General features: G+C 34.9%; 1 protein-coding gene across 1 annotated transcript in view; it reads left to right on the forward strand.

Annotated features, from left to right (window-relative positions):
- The window catches only part of OSTF1 (osteoclast stimulating factor 1), a 59,071-nt gene that overhangs the window by 18,319 nt on the left and 22,647 nt on the right, over positions 1-18,105 (forward strand). The window contains exon 2 of the mRNA XM_051998544.1: positions 17,998-18,044. Coding sequence (XP_051854504.1) covers positions 17,998-18,044 — 47 coding nt within the window. The remainder of the gene's footprint in view (positions 1-17,997; positions 18,045-18,105) is intronic.

Raw genomic sequence — 18,105 nt, forward strand, 5'->3', positions numbered from 1 at the left:
TTGATTGTACAAATTGAAGATTTTACATTTCCTGTTAGGTTCCTGTAAGTAACTTTTCTGTACTGACTTTAATTGTTTGAATTCTTTAAAAAAATCTCAGAGGGTTAGGATTGACTGATAAGATCTTTCAGTTATATGGAAAGTTAGAATTTGAAAGACCTGTTTTCTGAACTGGAAGGGGCAAGAACCTGCGAATTGTCCTTGTCTCAGTTTTCAAAAAATATTTTTCCCCTTCTTTCCTCTCCAATGACTCCTGTCTCACCTTTATCACTTTGTTAATACTTCTCCTAAGTTACCTTATCTAGACTTTACCATAATTTACTGAAGAAAGTAAAACTCTTACAAATCTCTTTAAAGGATATGCTACTTATACTCCTTATGCTCATTCATCAGCTCACAAATATTTATTGAAAGTCTTCGATGTGCTCAGCTGTGATATATAGTCCATGTCTCTATTGTTAATATAAATTGTTATTCTTGTCTCTGTTATTCCCCTGCTTCAGACACAGACTAGCTATGTGACCACTGGCAAGTCACTAAGCTCTATATGCCTCCGTTTTCTCAGTGTTTGAATGGCAATAATAATGGCACCTATCTCTAAGAGTTGTTGTAAGGATCAAATGAGATGATTTGTAAAGCACTTAGCACAGTACTTGACACAAAGTAGGCACTATATTAACATTTATATAGTGCCTGCTTTGTGCCAAGTACTGTGCTAACATTGTTATTATTATTATTTTAAAGGAGAATTTTATTTAAAAACTTTAAAAGGGATATCATAAATGCGTTTTAAAGAATTCCCCTTAGTCAATACTTAATTAAGCTCTTGCTGAATTCAAGCATTGTACTAATCAATCAATAAATATTTAATAATAATAATAACTGGCTTTTATAGAAAGTTTACTCCATGCCAAACAATACATTAAGTGCTTGAGTCTCACAACCACCTTGAGAGGTAGGTGCTATTGTTGTTCCCATTTTTATAGATGAGGAAATTAAGGCATACATAGGTGACATGCCCAGGGTCACACAAGTTTCTGAGGATGGATTTGAACTCTGGTCTTACTAACTTGAAACTTAGCACTCTATTTATTGTCATCACCTAGCTTTGCTTATGTATCAGATACTGTGCAAACTAAGCACTAAGTGTTTAGTATTTGTTCTCAAGGAGCACACTCTACTATAAAGATAGATTTGTTGAGGAAAACACAAATAGTAAAAATTGGAGAAAAGGAGTGAGCAAGTGTGTGTACCTTGGTCTTTAGATCAAGGAAGCTTCCATGGAGAAGGTAGTACTTGACTTGGGCCTTAAATCGAGTGAGTTCCAGTCAGAGTGTACATCAGACATGGTGGCAGAGTGAGCAAAAGGCCAGAGACAGAAAGTGTGAATAATCTAGTTTTTAGGAACATAGAATATGTGAGAGAAGAGCAGTATGTGATCGATTTGGGATGGTTCCACAGAGTTGGATCATCCAATCCAACCATATCCTCTCCTACATATTCAGCATATTTAACAAATGATCCTCCAATCTTTGCTTGAAGATTCAGTACTTCCTGAGACAGCGCCTGCTTCTCTTGATAATTTTGATCATTAACTTTTCCTTGTATCAAGCTTTAAAGTGCTTCTTTGCTATTTCTTCTTCTAGCTTTTGGAACCAAACTGTATAAGAAAAATTATTTTTTTCATGTGGCAGCTTATTGGAGGCAGCTGGCACTCTTTTGTAGTTCAAGTTTGTTAAAGAAGCAGGGCACTCAGGTTCACCACCACTTCCTTTCCTTTTAAGGAAAAGTAATCTCTGTCACAGGAGAGAAGGAAGAAGCATGGACTTAAGCTATATTTTGGATATATTAGTAGTCAGTCAATATTTGTTAAGGGACTATTCTAAACTCTGAGCATACAAAAAAAAAAAAAAAAGTCCCTATCCTCAAAGAGTTTATTACAATCTAGTGGGGTCTCTTATGAAGCTGGTCACCCATCTCCAGACACTCTTTAGCTTTTTAACATCCTAAAATGTGATGATTCAAACAAGAGTGTGATGCTCCAGTTGTGCTTGGACTAGGACAGAGTATAATAGAACTGTCACCTCACTAGAACTGAGCAGCTGACCTCTCAACTAAGAAAAAATGCATTAGATTTTTTGACTGCTGGGTTTAAATATTGGTTTGAATCAGTTTGTGGGGCAGCTAGATGGCTCAGTAGATAAAGCACCAGCCCTGAAGTCAGGAGGACCTGAGTTCAAATATGACTTCAGACACTAAACACTTCTTCTCGATGACCCTGGGCAGGTCACTTAACCCCCATTGCCTCATGGGGGGAAAATTCAGCTTGCAAGTAACTAGAACTCCCAGATCTTTTTCAATTGAAAGACTCTTTTGTACTCGGGTTGCTTTTTTTTTTTTTTTTTTTTAAAAGCCCAAAATAAAAGATTTTTTTTTTTTTTTGGGGGGGGGGAGGTCCAAGTCTATGATTTTGTCTCTGGAGGGAATTCTTGATATAGAAACTTCTTCTTCTGATATAGATGAGGCTATCAAGAGATAGAAAACTTGAATTAGGTCATTCAAGCAGTAAATGCTTGAAATCCTTGAATCCAGAAGGAACAGGAAGCATGACTGTGATGATTAAGACCTGGGCTTATAAACAGGACCAGAATATATTCTGGTATATCATTTGGATTGGTAGTTTAACCTTTTATGGGACTTTGATCTAGTCACTTAACTTTCCTGAGTCTATTTCCTATTTTGTAAAAGGAGGGTTTTCTACTAAGATCACCTCTGTAGTACATCCATTGATCACATAGGCTTTGTGCATTCTGTGTACACACATGACAACTTTTCTATGACTTAATAGTAGACTTCAAAAGCCAAAATTCATTTTATTGAAGTCAACCTGGTTAAATCTCTTTAGGCTTATTAAAGTTGGTCCTTTATGACTACATCTGTAGTTCAAACCCATACTTAACACCTTTGTAACTTTCTAGGACTTGCTAGTACTTGTATTTCCATTGATATAACCCTTTGAAAACTCTGGATCACTTTCAAAATGCGATTAGCCTCAGTTGGAACCTTTAGTGGATTGGATTTTATCCCACCCATTGCAAATCATTGCCAGATCTCTATAGTCTTTTTATTTTCTTATAACTATAGTCTCGTTCCCTCTCCAGTTCCTTGCCAGAGATCTGCTAGTGCCTTAAGTTAGATCCTTGAAGCACTGAGTAGACTTAACAGTTGAAGCAAAGGGAGTGGATGACTATTAAATAGAGAGAATACTATTCCTTACAAATTCTTTTCCAGATTTTTAAAAAATAATTTTTTTCCTTTAATTTATATTACATTACATTACATTCTTTACATATTTACTAATGTTTCCCATTTCTTGGCCATTCTTAGGTTCCCCCCACCTTTTTTCCTTTTCTTATAAAGGCTTTTAAACCCTGAGTGTTTTAATAAGTGTTTATGGTTGATTGAGCTTATCAACACATAAAGGTCATGCTATCTATGATAGAGACTTCTAGAGACTATAAAAATCACTAGAGGAAAACAAAAGTTATAGATTATAGAAAATAGTGGTTATAGATTTTCATGAAATTTATTTTTGGTGGGAAAACTCACCAAGTATTACTTGTTTGTATTTTCATTTTCTCATGAGTGATAGGAGAAGGTAACGGGAATGACTGCAAAGTCATCTACAATGACATTGGTATGAGGGATAGAATTTTTAATATGTATGATTGGAAATGAATTCTTTTTAATTTACTGCTCTTATCCTGTTACTGCTACATAAAAATGTTTATTGATTTCTCCATTGCGTGCTGAATATATAGTATTGATTCTTTCACTCAAAGCTTCCTTCAGTCTGATTCCAGCTTTACAGGCACACCTATCTCATATTACTCATCTTCATGTTCTCAACATGATTTTCAAAGTTAATTTTTCTCCTTAACCATTGTAGTTGTCTTACTCAGGTGCTATACTAAGATGGGAGGTGATCCTGCATTCTTAATGATTATGCCAGTAGAGGGGAAGGCAGATTATCAAGTTAAAAACAAGTCTAGTGATGTTTGTGATCTGAGAGCCAGCTGACCTAAGCCCACACAGGCACATTCTCAAAGCATTGGCTGCATTTTTTCCCCCATAGAAACTCTATTATTTGTAAGATCTGGGATAAAATATTCTACAGTGGAAAGTGTACCCACAGCAGTAGAATTCTGGCTGCTTGAAATATTGAACTACAGAGTTTGTTTTCAAAAACAAAACAAAACAAAAAACTTTATACCAAGTCAATGCAAGATAATTTCTTGGAAGAGACTCTAGCAACTGAGGAAATCATGTAAGAGTTGAGATCTGGGCTGTTTTGAAGTGAACTGAAGATTTTAGGAAGTGGAGGTGAGGAGGGGAGTGCAGACTAGACTTTGCACAGGACCAAATCACAAAGATGGGAGAAGAAAGGCTGTGTATTTTAGATCCATATGTGACTTAGAAACCCATGAAGGCAAATGAAGGGTGATATTATAATTTGATAAAAGCACTTAAGAAATTTCTGTTGAGATGTTATAAAAATTTTCCAGTGCATAGGGCTAGAATTTGAGCATCTCATCTTCTTACACGGGACACATTTAAAGGGACAGAGCAAAAGTAAGTTTTGTGTGTGTGTGTGTGGGTGTGTGTGTGTGTGTGTGTGAGAGAGAGAGAGAGAGAGAGAGACAGACAGACAGACAGACAGACACAGAGAGTGAAAGAGATATAGAGACACACAGAGAGAAGTAGTAGATATGGGAGAGGAAGAACATTAAGAAGGGTAGAGGATAAGAGAGGAAGAGAAAGAAAATATTTATGTTTGGTTTAGGAATAGTAAAATGAATTGAATATCTGTCCTGTTTATAGTGAAATCAGCAAACATTTATTAAGTGATTCCTGTGTGATATCAATGTAGTGAACATTAGCTTGGGCAGACTAAGGGAGATAGTGGAGAATAAAACGGTTTGATGCACTATGGTCCATGGGATCATGAAAAATTAGATATGACTGAACAACAAAACATGCCAATCATTGTGCAAGGGGCTGTGGGAGACTGGAACTGGATAAAACAGCCCCTGTTCCCACAGAGTTTCAATTCTCTCAGAGGAGGTGACATGTACACATGCAAGTATATAGGAAACCATATACCGAGTTAATACAAGATGATTTCTTGGAAAAGACTCTAGCAACTGAGATCATGTAAGAGTTGAAGCCTGGGCTGTTTTAAAGTAAACTGAAGATTTTAGGAAGTGGAGGTGAGTAGGGGTGCAGGCTAGGCTTGTCACAGGACCAAGTCACAGAGATGGGAGAAGAAAGATGTGTATTTTGAACAATAATGAGACCAAATTGACTATACTGTTTGTGAAGATGGTATATGAAGGAGGGAAAATATATAATAAACTTAGGAAGGTAGGGTGGAACCAGGATATGATGGGTTTTAAATACCAGAGAAGTTTTTATTTGATTCTAAAGACAATAAGGAAATGTTTTTTGATTTTTTTTTTTAGGGGGTTAGTGGTGATGGGGTGTGACATGATCAGTTTATATAGTAGAAATATACATTTAGTAACTGTGTACAATGGATTAGAGAGATAAGAAAATATAAGTAAAATATAAAAATTTTAGAATAGAAAGGATTTTAGAAATCATGTAGTCAGAATATCTTTCTCTCTCTCTTCTCTCCTACCTCCCCCTTCCCCCCCCCCCCAAAGCAATTGGGGTTAAGTGACTTGCCCAGGGTCACACAGCGAGGAAGTGTTAAGTGTCTGAAAGCCAAATTTGAACTCAGGTCCTCCTGACTTCTGGGGTGGTGCTCTATCCACTATACCACCTAGCTACCCTAGAATATCTTTCTGCTTTAGAGTTGAAAAGAAACTTCAGAAATCACTTAAAGAAAACCACACTCAGAAAGGCTAAAAGATTATCCAAGATCACTCTTGCTGAAAAACTTATCATTGCATTTTATGAATAAGGAAACTGAGGTTCTGAAGTCACGAAGGGAGTTTACTTTTAATTAATTCCATTGCTGCCTAATCTGTCTTCTGAGAGCAAATTTCACCTGAGGCTTCCAGTTTATTTTTTTCTGAAGCTAGACTTCCAAGTATTCTACCCTTCCTCTTGTCAAAGCAATGTTCCTCTAGGTTACCTTTTTTTTTGCCATTCTCTCACAGATTGGCTTTACAGATACTCCCAAATCACAGGGTCATATAGATTTAAGACTGCAAGGGGATCTTGGAGGGTAGGTGGCCTAACTCCCTCATTTAACAGATGAGGAATGAAAGCTTGAGATATTTAGTGGACTGCTCTAAGGTGAAGTAACTCATAAGTAGTAGAAACACTATGCCTCTCAAATGGGAACTGGTAGGGGTGAAACAACCTAAAGTTTGTTTTTCTTTTTTTTTAATAAGTTTTTATTGATAGAACGCATGCCAGGGTAATTTTTTACAGCATTATCGCTTGCATTCACTTCTGTTCCGATTTTTCCCTTCCCTCCCTCCACCCCTTCCCCCAGATGGCAAGCAGTCCTTTACATGTTGAATGGGTTGCAGTATATCCTAGATACAATATATGTTTGCAGAACTGAACAGTTTTCTTGTTGCACAGGGAGAATTGAATTCAGAAGGCAAAAATAACCCGGGAAGAAAAACAAAAATGCAAGCAGTTTATATTCATTTCCCAGTGTTCTTTCTCTGGGTGTAGCGGCTTCTGTCCATCTTTGATCAATTAAGGCTCTCTTTATCGAAGAGATCTACTTCCATCAGAATACATCCTCAAACAGTATCGAAAACAACCTAAAGTTTAAGACTTCACCTTATGAGGAGGAATCTGACAAGGTTCATTTTAAGCATTTGAATTCTTTCAGGAAAGAAAGTGTTTTGTGAATTTGTGTACTCTCAAATCTCCTCCAATTGAGGGTAGTTCTGTCTCACTTCAGCTTTTACTCATTTTTATTTGAAAATCAATCAATCAGTGACTATTTATCAAGGGCTTACTATGTGCCAGGTACTGTGCTTAGCACTGGTGATAAAAATGAAACATTCTTTCTCATAAGAAGCACATATTCTAATGGGTGAGGTAAGCACAAATATTAGGGTATAAAAATAAAGTTAATAAATACATATGTAACTATATACACTTGTATACATGTAATCTGTCTATAAAATATACATATAACATACAAAGTAATAAAATACAATTATGACAGAATTTCGGCAACATGCTTTTCCTTGAAATTCTCAGTCTCTTTTTTTAATCCTGAAAGGAAAAAGAAGACAAGTTTACTAGATCTCAGTATATAAAAGTGACTGTTTAAATATGAAAGAAATGCAGAATGGTACCCCAAATTCTAGGGCAAAGGAGGCAAAAAGGAACTTTTAAAAGGCTCACTGTTATTGAAACAGTAACCTTTTGTCAGAAAACACTGGTCACTTATTTGAAAAGAGGCAGAGTCCTCCAGTTGTGCTGATGCAATTAAGAAATGGTTCGAATTACTAACTTTGTCAGGGGAAGTGACAGAGTGGAGAGGTAGTATAAATGTTATATCAGTTGTCAGAACTTTTCTTTTTAAATTTGTAATTGATTTTATACATCTGGTTTTACTCAAATTAATTTCACTTATTTCAGAACATATGGCTATGAATATGGGCATTTTACATGTTTCTAAAGCTCTTGCCTGCTACTGTTTGATAACATCAATTCCTTGTCAAGCAATACTGTTTCTGTATGTGACATCCCAAAGAAGCAGGTTTATGTGGAATGAAATAATCATGAATCACAGGAGCAGACTGTTCTCTTGCTTCATCATTGCATTTTATGGAAGCTGTAATCCATCAAAGCTCAGGGGAGCCATGTTGGGCCAACATGTACAGCTGTTTCCTCTAACTTAGTAATAAAAAGGATGGCCTTGATTTTTAAATATCATTAGTTGAATTGTGTACTGTGTGAGAGAAAACATCCTGTTTCATCATGGAAGTGCACATATGTTTTTTTGAGGGATAGGGCTGGGTGGGAGTGGAGGTGGTATGACCTTTCATTTGTGTGTGTGTGTGTGTATGTGTGTGTGTGTGTGTGTGTGTGTGTGTGTTTAATTCCTGTTGTAAAAATTCTCTCCACTGATACATTGGCAACTTGTCAGTAATTGATAATCATAGAAAACAGCTGTGGTTGAGCAGATTTTTCTTTGGTAATAAGCCTAGACAGTGTAGAAGATGGAGTACCAAGTTTGGAGTCAGGAAGTCTCATCTTCCTGAGTTCAGATTGATCTCAAATACTTACCACCATGTGACCCTGGGCAAGTCACTTAACCCTGTTTGCCTCTATTTCCTCATCTGTAAAATGAGCTGGAAAAGAAAATGGTCTAGTCTCTTTGCCAAGAAAATCCCAAATAAGATTACAAAGAGTCAGTTAACACAGCTAAAAAGAGTCAGGTAAATTTTGAATCTAGTTTTTCTGAATTTAAGTCTGGCTGTCTTCCCACTACACTGTTCTGACATTTTTTTATTTAATGACGTAACTTATCCATGTTGGGAAAACATCCTTTTGATAGGAATACATGCAAATTATTATTTATTAGGCTGAGCTCAAGAAAAGGGATTTTTTTTTTTTTTTTTTTTTTAGCCTTTGTATCTCAGGGTTCAACATATAGTGTTTGTTGACTGAATTTTCTTAGTTTGTACATCAACAATTTATTTATATAGTACTTAAAACTTCATTTAAAACCCACTGAGGTAGATAGTATGAAGAAACTAATCTCAGAGAATGCTTCCTCTATTTTCACAAACTTAGGTAGGGTGGAATGTGTAAGGGTGGTGAGGGTGGTGAGGAATTTTAAATGGCAGAGGAGTTTTATATTAAGAATAGAAATTTAGCAACTGTGTGGATAATAGAGAAGTAAGAAACAATAATAAATATTTTAGTATTAAGAGAAACCTTAGAAACTTCATAGTCAGAATATTATTGACTTTAGATAATAAGTTGTACCCAGGTTTCCTGACTTTCAAGACAAGAACATTGCCCTTTAAGTGGCTAAATTCTTATGACATTTTGTACGATTATTACTTTCTTTTTAAGAATCTGTATCATTCTTAGGTCAACCAGAAACTAGCAAGAGACTTTCTACATGTTAGAGAGAATTACAGATTTATTAACTTTTATATCTCATATATTTTAAAAAAAAGAGTATGTTCTTGATCCCACCCTGCTCCCTGACTCAATAACCTGTTATTGTTTTTTAAACAGCAGCATTTTCCCAAAGATGTTATATGGCTAAAAATCATAACACATTTTCCAAAGAATAAAAATTGTGAGTAACTCGAGGTGATATAAAGTGGAATGGCACAGTTAGGTTTTAACCTGCTTGTAGCCATGACTTGGTGTCTGATCAGACCTGAAAGGAAAGTAGATAATGAAATATAAAAAGAACTTGTGTGATATCTGTGTGTTGGGTCGATTGTTCATGGAGGATTTGTAGAGAAGCAAAAGGAGAAAAATTGCAAAGGGAGTAGACATGTTGATTTCTGATTTGCATTCAGAAAGGCATGCCCTTATCAAGATTATGGTTTTAGCAAGTGATCAAAATATTAGGATATGTGTTTTTATAAGTAAAATTTTCCATCCTTTTTTATCTCTTTGGATTGCAAAAAAAATTCTAGTCTTCTACTACATTTGGACTAAGGGTAGTTTCCAGGTTGATGAATCCTAGATTTAAAGTGTAGTATTTGCATGATGTAATGAGGTTCAAATGAATTAAAGTCTATAGTAAAGTGCTTTGAAAATCTTAAATCCTTTGTAAATACAAGTTTTTATTATGGCATATTCACTAAGACTCCCATAAAGTTGAGGTACTATACAAATAATCACAAGGATACAAGTGGTTACAAAGACTAATCTAAGAAATACTCTCTCCCCTGCCCATTACTATGTCATAGTGCATTAAAAATAGTTCCAGAAATCATGCATATGAAATTTAGCTTTTTCTCTTTAAATTAATCTGATTCAGTCTTGTGCTTACATGTAGGTTATGATTAAAATTATTTTTTGCAATTATTTTCTTGAGAATTTATTAGAGAAGCCATAAAACATGTTGTTAAAGCTCATAGTTTGGATAGTATTGCTGAAATGTATTATTTCTGAACTGGAAGAAACAGATAGTAGATAAATGTAATTAAGTGGTGAAATTTTTGTTTATATTTAGTCATACTGTATACTTATAGGCTTTTGACTTATTTTAGTATGGGGCATATCTGTAGTCCAGCATCTTATTAGGTCTATTCTCTGTTGCTACTGCTTCATTTCTCTTTTGTTTTTCAACGAAGGTACAGCAAAGAGTTCACTTTTAAAGTTTCCTCTTGAAGAGCATTTGTGAAATAAAATGGAAATGAAATAGTACACATAAAGGAATTTGACAGATAATGTTTATCTGGGTTCCAGAGCTTTATTTTAACTATTTTTTTGATTTTGAATTTTTGATTCTAGAAGTTTTTTTTTTGAAATTGTGTCATAGATGGGGGCAACTAGGGTGACACAGTGGATAGAGCATGAACTCTGGAGTCAGAGTGATCTGAATTCAAATTCAATCCTTGACACTTACTAGTTTTATGATCATAGGCAAGAATTGTGTTAAATGTCAGGCTGTAGAGGAAAGCCTAAGAATCTGACTTTCAGACTAGTTCAGAGGTTTTCTTCCTCTCATTATCCAGATAGCTTCTCAAGTAGAAGCCTGACTTTGGATAAAGGGCGAATTAACTCTTTGTAGGCAAAAGTATTAAGAGCCAGACTAGAATCCATGTCAAAGTTAGTACTCTCTATTTGGACTTTCAACAGAAGGCTGATGCAGAACAAAGGGAGTGGTCTGTAGATTTAAGAGTTAGTTCTATTGAGAGCTAGACTATATTCCTTGTCAAAGTTATTAAACTTTTTCCTGATACCTTCAGTTATCTTAAGTGCACAAATATTGTACTATCCTATATATTTCATAACTTAAGGTAACTTCTTAAATCTTTTTTTCCTGTTTTATAATCTTTCCTTTTCTGTTTCAAGAGGTATTTGCATGTCACTACTCCTTCATCCTCTATGTACCATAAAAGGGGAAATCTTTGTCTTACTCCTTAATTCTTGGGACATCTAAATGTCACAGTGGATAGAGTGACAGGTCTGGAGTCAGGAAGACCAAAATTCAGATCAAGCTTCAGTTACTTACTAGTTATGTGAACCCTTGGCAAGTCATTTAACTCTTCCTCAATTATGTTATCTGTAAAATGAGCTGGAGAAGAAAATAACAAACCATTCCAGTATTTTTGCCAAAAAAAACTCCACAGGATCATGAATAATCAGACACATGAATTCCAGGAAGGAATCATTTGATCATTTGCATCTGCCTTTTATATTTTTGTGTATGAAGGTGACCTGCAGTGGACTTGGGGGTACCTGAAAATTCTGGCAGAATCTTAATGCCATGGGAGTCTGCCTGCTTTGTGTGATGAGAACAATCTTATCTGCTTCCTAAAGATTTATGTTCTTTCTTTCTTTCTTTTTTTTTTTTTTGGCCTGAGGCAATTGGGGTTAAGGGACTTGCCCAGGGTCACACAGCTAGGAAAGTGTTAAGTATCTGAGAGCAGATTTGAAAGCAGGTCCTCCTGACTTCAGGGTTGGTGCTCTGCACCATCTAGCTGCCCCCTGACTTATGTTATTTCAATATAGTAAATAAGTAATAAATCAATAATTAATAAATACACACTAAGTGAAAGATGAGATTCTCTCCCAGTTCAAGGTGACTACAGATCAATCATATCTTTTGGGATCATACTTTTCTTAAATCAGAAAACTTTTAAGGTTAGTTAGTTTAATTCCCTTGTAACAGAACAAGATCACAACAAACGGTCATTGTGGTACAGGCTAGATTTGGATTCAAATGAACTGTGTTCAAATCCTGGGTCTGTCATTTAGTAGTTGAACAGTTCACTACTTTGTCAGGTTACTTTACAGCATATGTAAAATGAGGGAGCTGGATCAGATGGTCTCTGAGGTCTCCTCTAGCTCTGAATTCATTATCCATCCTAGTAATTTTAATTTAATTACCTCAAACTCAAATAGAAACAGACCCACTAAACCATATCTAAGAATTCCTACAAGTCATGTGTTGTTGACATAGAAAGCCATACCTTAGCATTACCTGTGTTTTGTTATATTTTTGTTTACTTTATTAAAAACTTCCCAACCTTGTTTGAAATGTTGGCATATTTGATATCTCAGGAGATAGTTTTATAGTACAGATGGCAACCTGTCCCATTATGAAGGATTTTGCAACTGCTTATAATTCTCCATTAAGTGATCTTCCCTACCATTACCTTGAGGTTTTTGAAGGGAAAGCTGTATTGATACACAAAGTACCAGATTTCTATTATTTATTCTTCCACAACTTGAAAAATCTGGCCACTTTTCAATGGAAATTCATAGTTTACAAATCGCTTTCACATATACAGAATTTTATTTGAGCCTTGCTAAAATCCTATTAAGTGATTAAGTCATGAGTTTCTAGGAGATCAAAGGGATTGTTAAGTAGCAGAGTTTTTTGACTGCTCTTTCAGTGATATTTGCATTATACCATGCATGCTGCCTCTATGGAGAATTCTAGACCATTTGCTATAGAAGAAGAAAATATGTAAAGATCATTAATAAATTAAATTTAAATAAACAATTCTAAATCTGAAGAACAATTTTAATTAAAATTTTTTTACATGTTCGGTTGTTTTAATCTCTTTGTGACCCCATTTTGGTGTAATTTTGGCAGAGATACTAGAGTGGTTTGCTGTTTATTTTTCCAACTCATTTTACTTTTGAGGAGACTGAGGCAAACATTGTTAAGTGTCTTGCCCATGGCCACAAAGCTGGTCAAGGTCTGAGGCCAAATTAAAACTCAGGAAGTTGAGTTTTCTTGACTCCAGGCCTAATCCACTTTCTCTTTTAACACCCTACTCCACTCCTCCCAGAATTATCTTTTGCTTTGTTTCATTTTCTCCTGACTTCAAACTGTTTTTAATGTGTCATTTACAGAAAATGTTCAACATTAACCAGGAGATTAATGTTCAATCTTTTTTTTTTTTTAAATCCACTTAAAATCTATTTTTTCAAGTGTGAATACTTTAAAACAGAACTTCTTAATATTTTTAGTGTAGTGAATCCCTTTGGCAATCTGGTTAAGTCTAGGGATCCATTTCTTAGGATACTGTTTTTAAATGCAGAAAAAAAGATATGTAGAACCACAAAAGAAGCCAATTAATGTTGAAATAGTTATCAAAATGTATATATTTTAAAATATTTATGGGCCCTGGGTTTAGAATCTCTAGTTTAGAATGAATTACCAAAGATTCAATCAGAGTTTTGGTGCTGTCTCAAGTGGGTTAGTTTCTGTTGATAGTCAGCCAGCTCAAGTTCAAGTTGAAAATTTATTTTATTGTTGGACATTCATTAGTTGTAACATACTTATCTGAATTGCTGATAATGTAACTGTGAAACAGTTGGTACTCTGAATGTTTTTTGCTTGAGTTGTTCTCAAGATAAGTTTTCTCTTTTGTAACTTCTTTTTGAAAAGTTTGAAGTGGTACAGATAGCTTAATCTCAGGACTTGATGAGAGCATTAGGTCAGCAGAAAAATGTTCTCTTGGCCCCTTTTTGTTGTGAGCTGTTTCCTTTTTCTGTGTTGTGTGGGTGTATATATAAAATACATACAAACATAGTCTTGGCAAATGTCTCACATTTTTTCAGATCTACCAAACTTGATACTGTTGAGGAGGAGGAGGAGGAGGAGGAGCCATTTGATATTAGAAATCACACACAAAAAGTAAAGCAAGATGTTTGAACATAGGAGCTTGCTCTTGGGATATTTGGAAATCTAGGAACATTCAAATGCCTTTTAACAATCAGACTTGTATTTCTTGTGAAATAAGTGGCTTAAAATATAACTTGTGTATATTTCTAGAGATATTGCTGCTGCTAGAACATTTTAGATATGTTATGTGTTCAGTTTATAGGGGAATTGTTATTGAAAACGTTACTAGTTAGCAGTATTTACATATAAAAATAGTTTTTAACATTTGTTAAAATTTTGAGTTCTAAAATTTTTTTTTCTGAACTTCCCTCCTCCCCAGATTGAGAAGACAAGCAATTTGATATGTGCAGTCATGCAAAACAGTTAGTGATAATAAAAATGTAATTTTTTTTCACCATCCAAGTGAACAACTTACTGAAACCTATCCATAGACCCAGATTAGGTACTCCTGATCTAAGAGTTAGTTTGCAGAGCTGCTAAACTGCATTGAGGGGTCCTCAAACTTTTTAAATAAGGGGCCAGTTCACTGTCCCTCAGACTGTTGGAGGCCGGACATAGTAAAAACAAAAACTTTGTTTTGTGGGGCTTTAAATAAAAAAACTTTATATCCCTGGGTGAGGGGGGTAATTGTCCTCAGCTGCTGCATCTGGCCAGTGGGCCATGGTTTGAGGACCCCTGGATTAGAGAGTCCTACCCAATCATGGATTTTCTCAATGAATTTCTAAGTCCAGCCCAGTACTATTATTATAACATTATAGTCATCCATTGTCTAGCAATGGAATAACAGCAGAAAAGAGGAATAATGGATAAAATCCCATTTTTTTTTCAGTCTTCCTGTTAATATTAGTTCATATTTCCAATAAGATCATTGTAATGGCCTGATGATAACTATATTATTGCTTCTCCCCTCAGTGTGCGACTGTTTTTTTTTTTTTTTTCCTTCTTTTTTAGCTCCAAATTTTTCAGTTGAAAATATTGACTTGCCTTCACTCTTGGTGTGAAGAAGGGCCAGGACCATAAAGGTTTGTCTGCGGCATAAATTCAGGAATGCTTAGTCATTAATCACCTTACTCATAGACCTTCCATAACAAGTCTAATTCCACTGGAGAGAAATTAACTTTCTAATATCAGCAAATATTGAGCCAAATGTGGTACTAAGGTAAGAACAGATAAGGATAGGTTGACAAAGGTCCCATTGAGCTAATGAATCCAATGACTAGAATGTAAAATAGAACCATAGGATTATAGTTTTCTAGAGCAGGAAGGGACATTAGAGATTGTTTAGTCCAGGAGTTCTTAATTAACCGTGGGCCCATGAACAAATTTCAAGGGATCCATGATCTTTGTAGGAAAAAAAATTAAATCTTTATTTCCAGTAGTCTCTAACTAAAATTTAGCATTTGTTTCAGTTTTAAATGTAAGCAATAAATCACAATAATCTTTGTAGTCACTGATAAGTTTCAAGTCTGGTTAGCATCATTGTAGGTATCTTAAAATGTTGTTTATGTCTATCACTATTCTGAAATTACTGCAGTAATAGAATTGCTACTATATAGTATGTGATCTCATGTACTGACATACTTGAGAAGTATTGATTTCCCTTTTAATTCTATGTATTTTTTATTCACTTAAAAATGTTATTTAGAGGAATCCATAGGCTTCATCACATAGCCAGACCAAGACAATTATGCAAAAAAGGTTAAAAACTCTTGATCTAATCCATTTCAAGAATATGTTAAATCATGTGGAATGGTTTTAAAATAACAGCACAAAAATTAGAATGCTATAGAAACCTAGTTTTTCAAAGTCTCCCAAAACAGTGTGGGTTATTTGGGAGAATTGTAAAAAGGGAAAATAGAAGCATCATTTTTTTTTTTAATGAGTAGATCAGAAAACTGTATTAGCATCTAATTGCACACACAATAATTTTGTGAACAGTGAAGTGGTGTGGAGGTGTTACTTTATTGTGCGTTTTAACTACTTAATGTTGTAGCCACATGAGTTTGCTAACTCATTTTTTTGTGGGGAGTATATAACAAGAAACATGTTTAAAAAATGAAATAGTTATTGTGGGAGAAATTTCTTCAATGTTTCCCCTATTTTAGTCTCCTCTTCCTCCCCAGAGGTTTTTAAAGGACTTGAAGGTAACTATTTAAGAATTGCATTTGAAATCAGAGAGTCTGGATTCAAATATTAGGAACAGCTAAAGTCCCTAATGGCACAATGGATAGAGTATCAGACCTAGAGTTAGCAAGGCTCATTTTCTCGAGTTCAAATCTGACCTCAGACTCTTACTAATATGACCTTAGACAAGTCACTTTATCCAGTTTGCCTCAGTTTTCTCATCTGTAAAATGAGCTGGAGAACAAAAAAAAAAATTGGCAAACCACTGCAGTATCTTTGCCAAGATGGATCACAGAAAGTCAGACATATCAGAAATGACTGAACAATAACATTGATAAATTAATGACTAACCTAACTGGTTTGCCTTTGGGGGCCTTAAGGTCTTCATTTATAAAATAAGGAAGATGGACTAGATTATTTGTTAGGTCCTTTCCATCTCTGAAACCTGTTTCCTGTTACTGACTTCATTCATTTATTATGTAATTTAATATTCAGGACCTTTATTTTATTGAAAAGATGTTGGTGCTCATGGGCATAAAGAAAAGATGAGAAGTGAGTGTTTGGGAGAAAGATAATAAGATTTAGGGCTAGAAAGGAACTGACCTTTGCTGAAAATGAAGATTACCTGGTGAAAAAGAGAATTTTTTTTTTCAAATCCAGAGAAGGATGAACTAGGTCTTTTGTGTATCAATCTCAGTTTTTTTCTTAGCTGAAAGAGGGAGAAACTAAGGTGGAGGCATATCAATTAGGTCATTCACCGAACAAATAACGCTTACTTTTAATAATTCTTTGCATAAAGTGTTTTCAAACGTTATTTACAATTTGTATTGGATACATACTAAATTCAAAGTAGTGTTGCTGCTTTGGAAGAATAATCCAATATGATTATTCAGAGTTTCTCTTTGAAACAATAAAAGGAAAAATTACCTAGAATAATAAATAGTTAAAGGTTCCTGAAAAACATAGGACTTTCTCTTCAGTATTTATTTTCTGTGTGTGTGTGTGTGTGTGTGTGTGTGTGTTAAATGAGTATAGTGAGTCCAATGTATTCTGTGCTTAGGATGCAGAGATAGAGAAGACATCTAAGACAGAAACCCTTTCTTCAGGAATTTAGTACAGAATTTAAGATGGGGCACAACTCCAGAGGTTCACCCTAAAGAAATCACTAATTTCTTGAAGTTGAACTATATTTGAAAGTTATGGCTCAAGGAAAATGAGAACCCAGAGAAGGGGAAGAGCTTAGAGATTGTGTGCATCTGAAAAGGATTAAGGAAAACTTCACGCAAGAGGTTGCATTTAGGTTTTGAATTTTACTTACTGTCTCTGTGACTTTGGGCAGGTCCCTTTACCTTTCTGGGCTTCAGTATCCTTATTTATAAAATAAAAATGGAATAAATCAGAGAATGACAAACTATTACCCATGGACCAAATCTGACTTACCACTTGTTTTTGTACTGCAGCAGAACCAAGAATGTTTTTTGCATTTTTAAATATAATAACATTTGAAAATATAAAGAAAAACGTTCTTATTTCATGGCTATGCAAAAACAAGTGATGGGTCAATTTAGGCTTGGCTTAATTTGCCCACCCTGGAAAAGATGGTCTGTGGTTCCTTACCTATGAGCCTTTGAGGGTGGGGGATATCTTAGGTAAAAGACATAGGAGGAAGGAAAGGGCAAACTTAATTATATTAGGAAATGACCATAAATTTCACACTCGTTTAACTTTAGGACTGCTGAAATGTACATGTATCATACTGTTGGTATTGTAATACTTATATATGATAATAGTATTTTCTTGTAATCCTAATTGTAGATAGCATTGCAGATTTTTCTTTTGAAAATTAGTTGTAGGGGCAGCTAGATGGCACAATGGATAGAGCACCTGGAGTTAGGAGGACCTGAATTTAAATTTTGCCTTAGATGCGTAACACTTACTAGCTGTGTGACCCTGGACAAGTCACTTAATCCCAAATATCTCACCTAAAAACAAAGAAAAGAAAATTAATTGTATTTTTTTTTTTTAATTTTTAGGGCAGGTCAAAGTCTTTCGAGCTCTGTATACATTTGAACCCAGAACTGTAAGTATTTAATTTTTCTTCAGTTATAAAATAAAATTAAGTTGTTCTTTTTTACCCCAAA

This window comes from Antechinus flavipes, chromosome 1 (genome assembly GCF_016432865.1).
Source record: "Antechinus flavipes isolate AdamAnt ecotype Samford, QLD, Australia chromosome 1, AdamAnt_v2, whole genome shotgun sequence".
Lineage (NCBI taxonomy): Eukaryota > Metazoa > Chordata > Mammalia > Dasyuromorphia > Dasyuridae > Antechinus > Antechinus flavipes.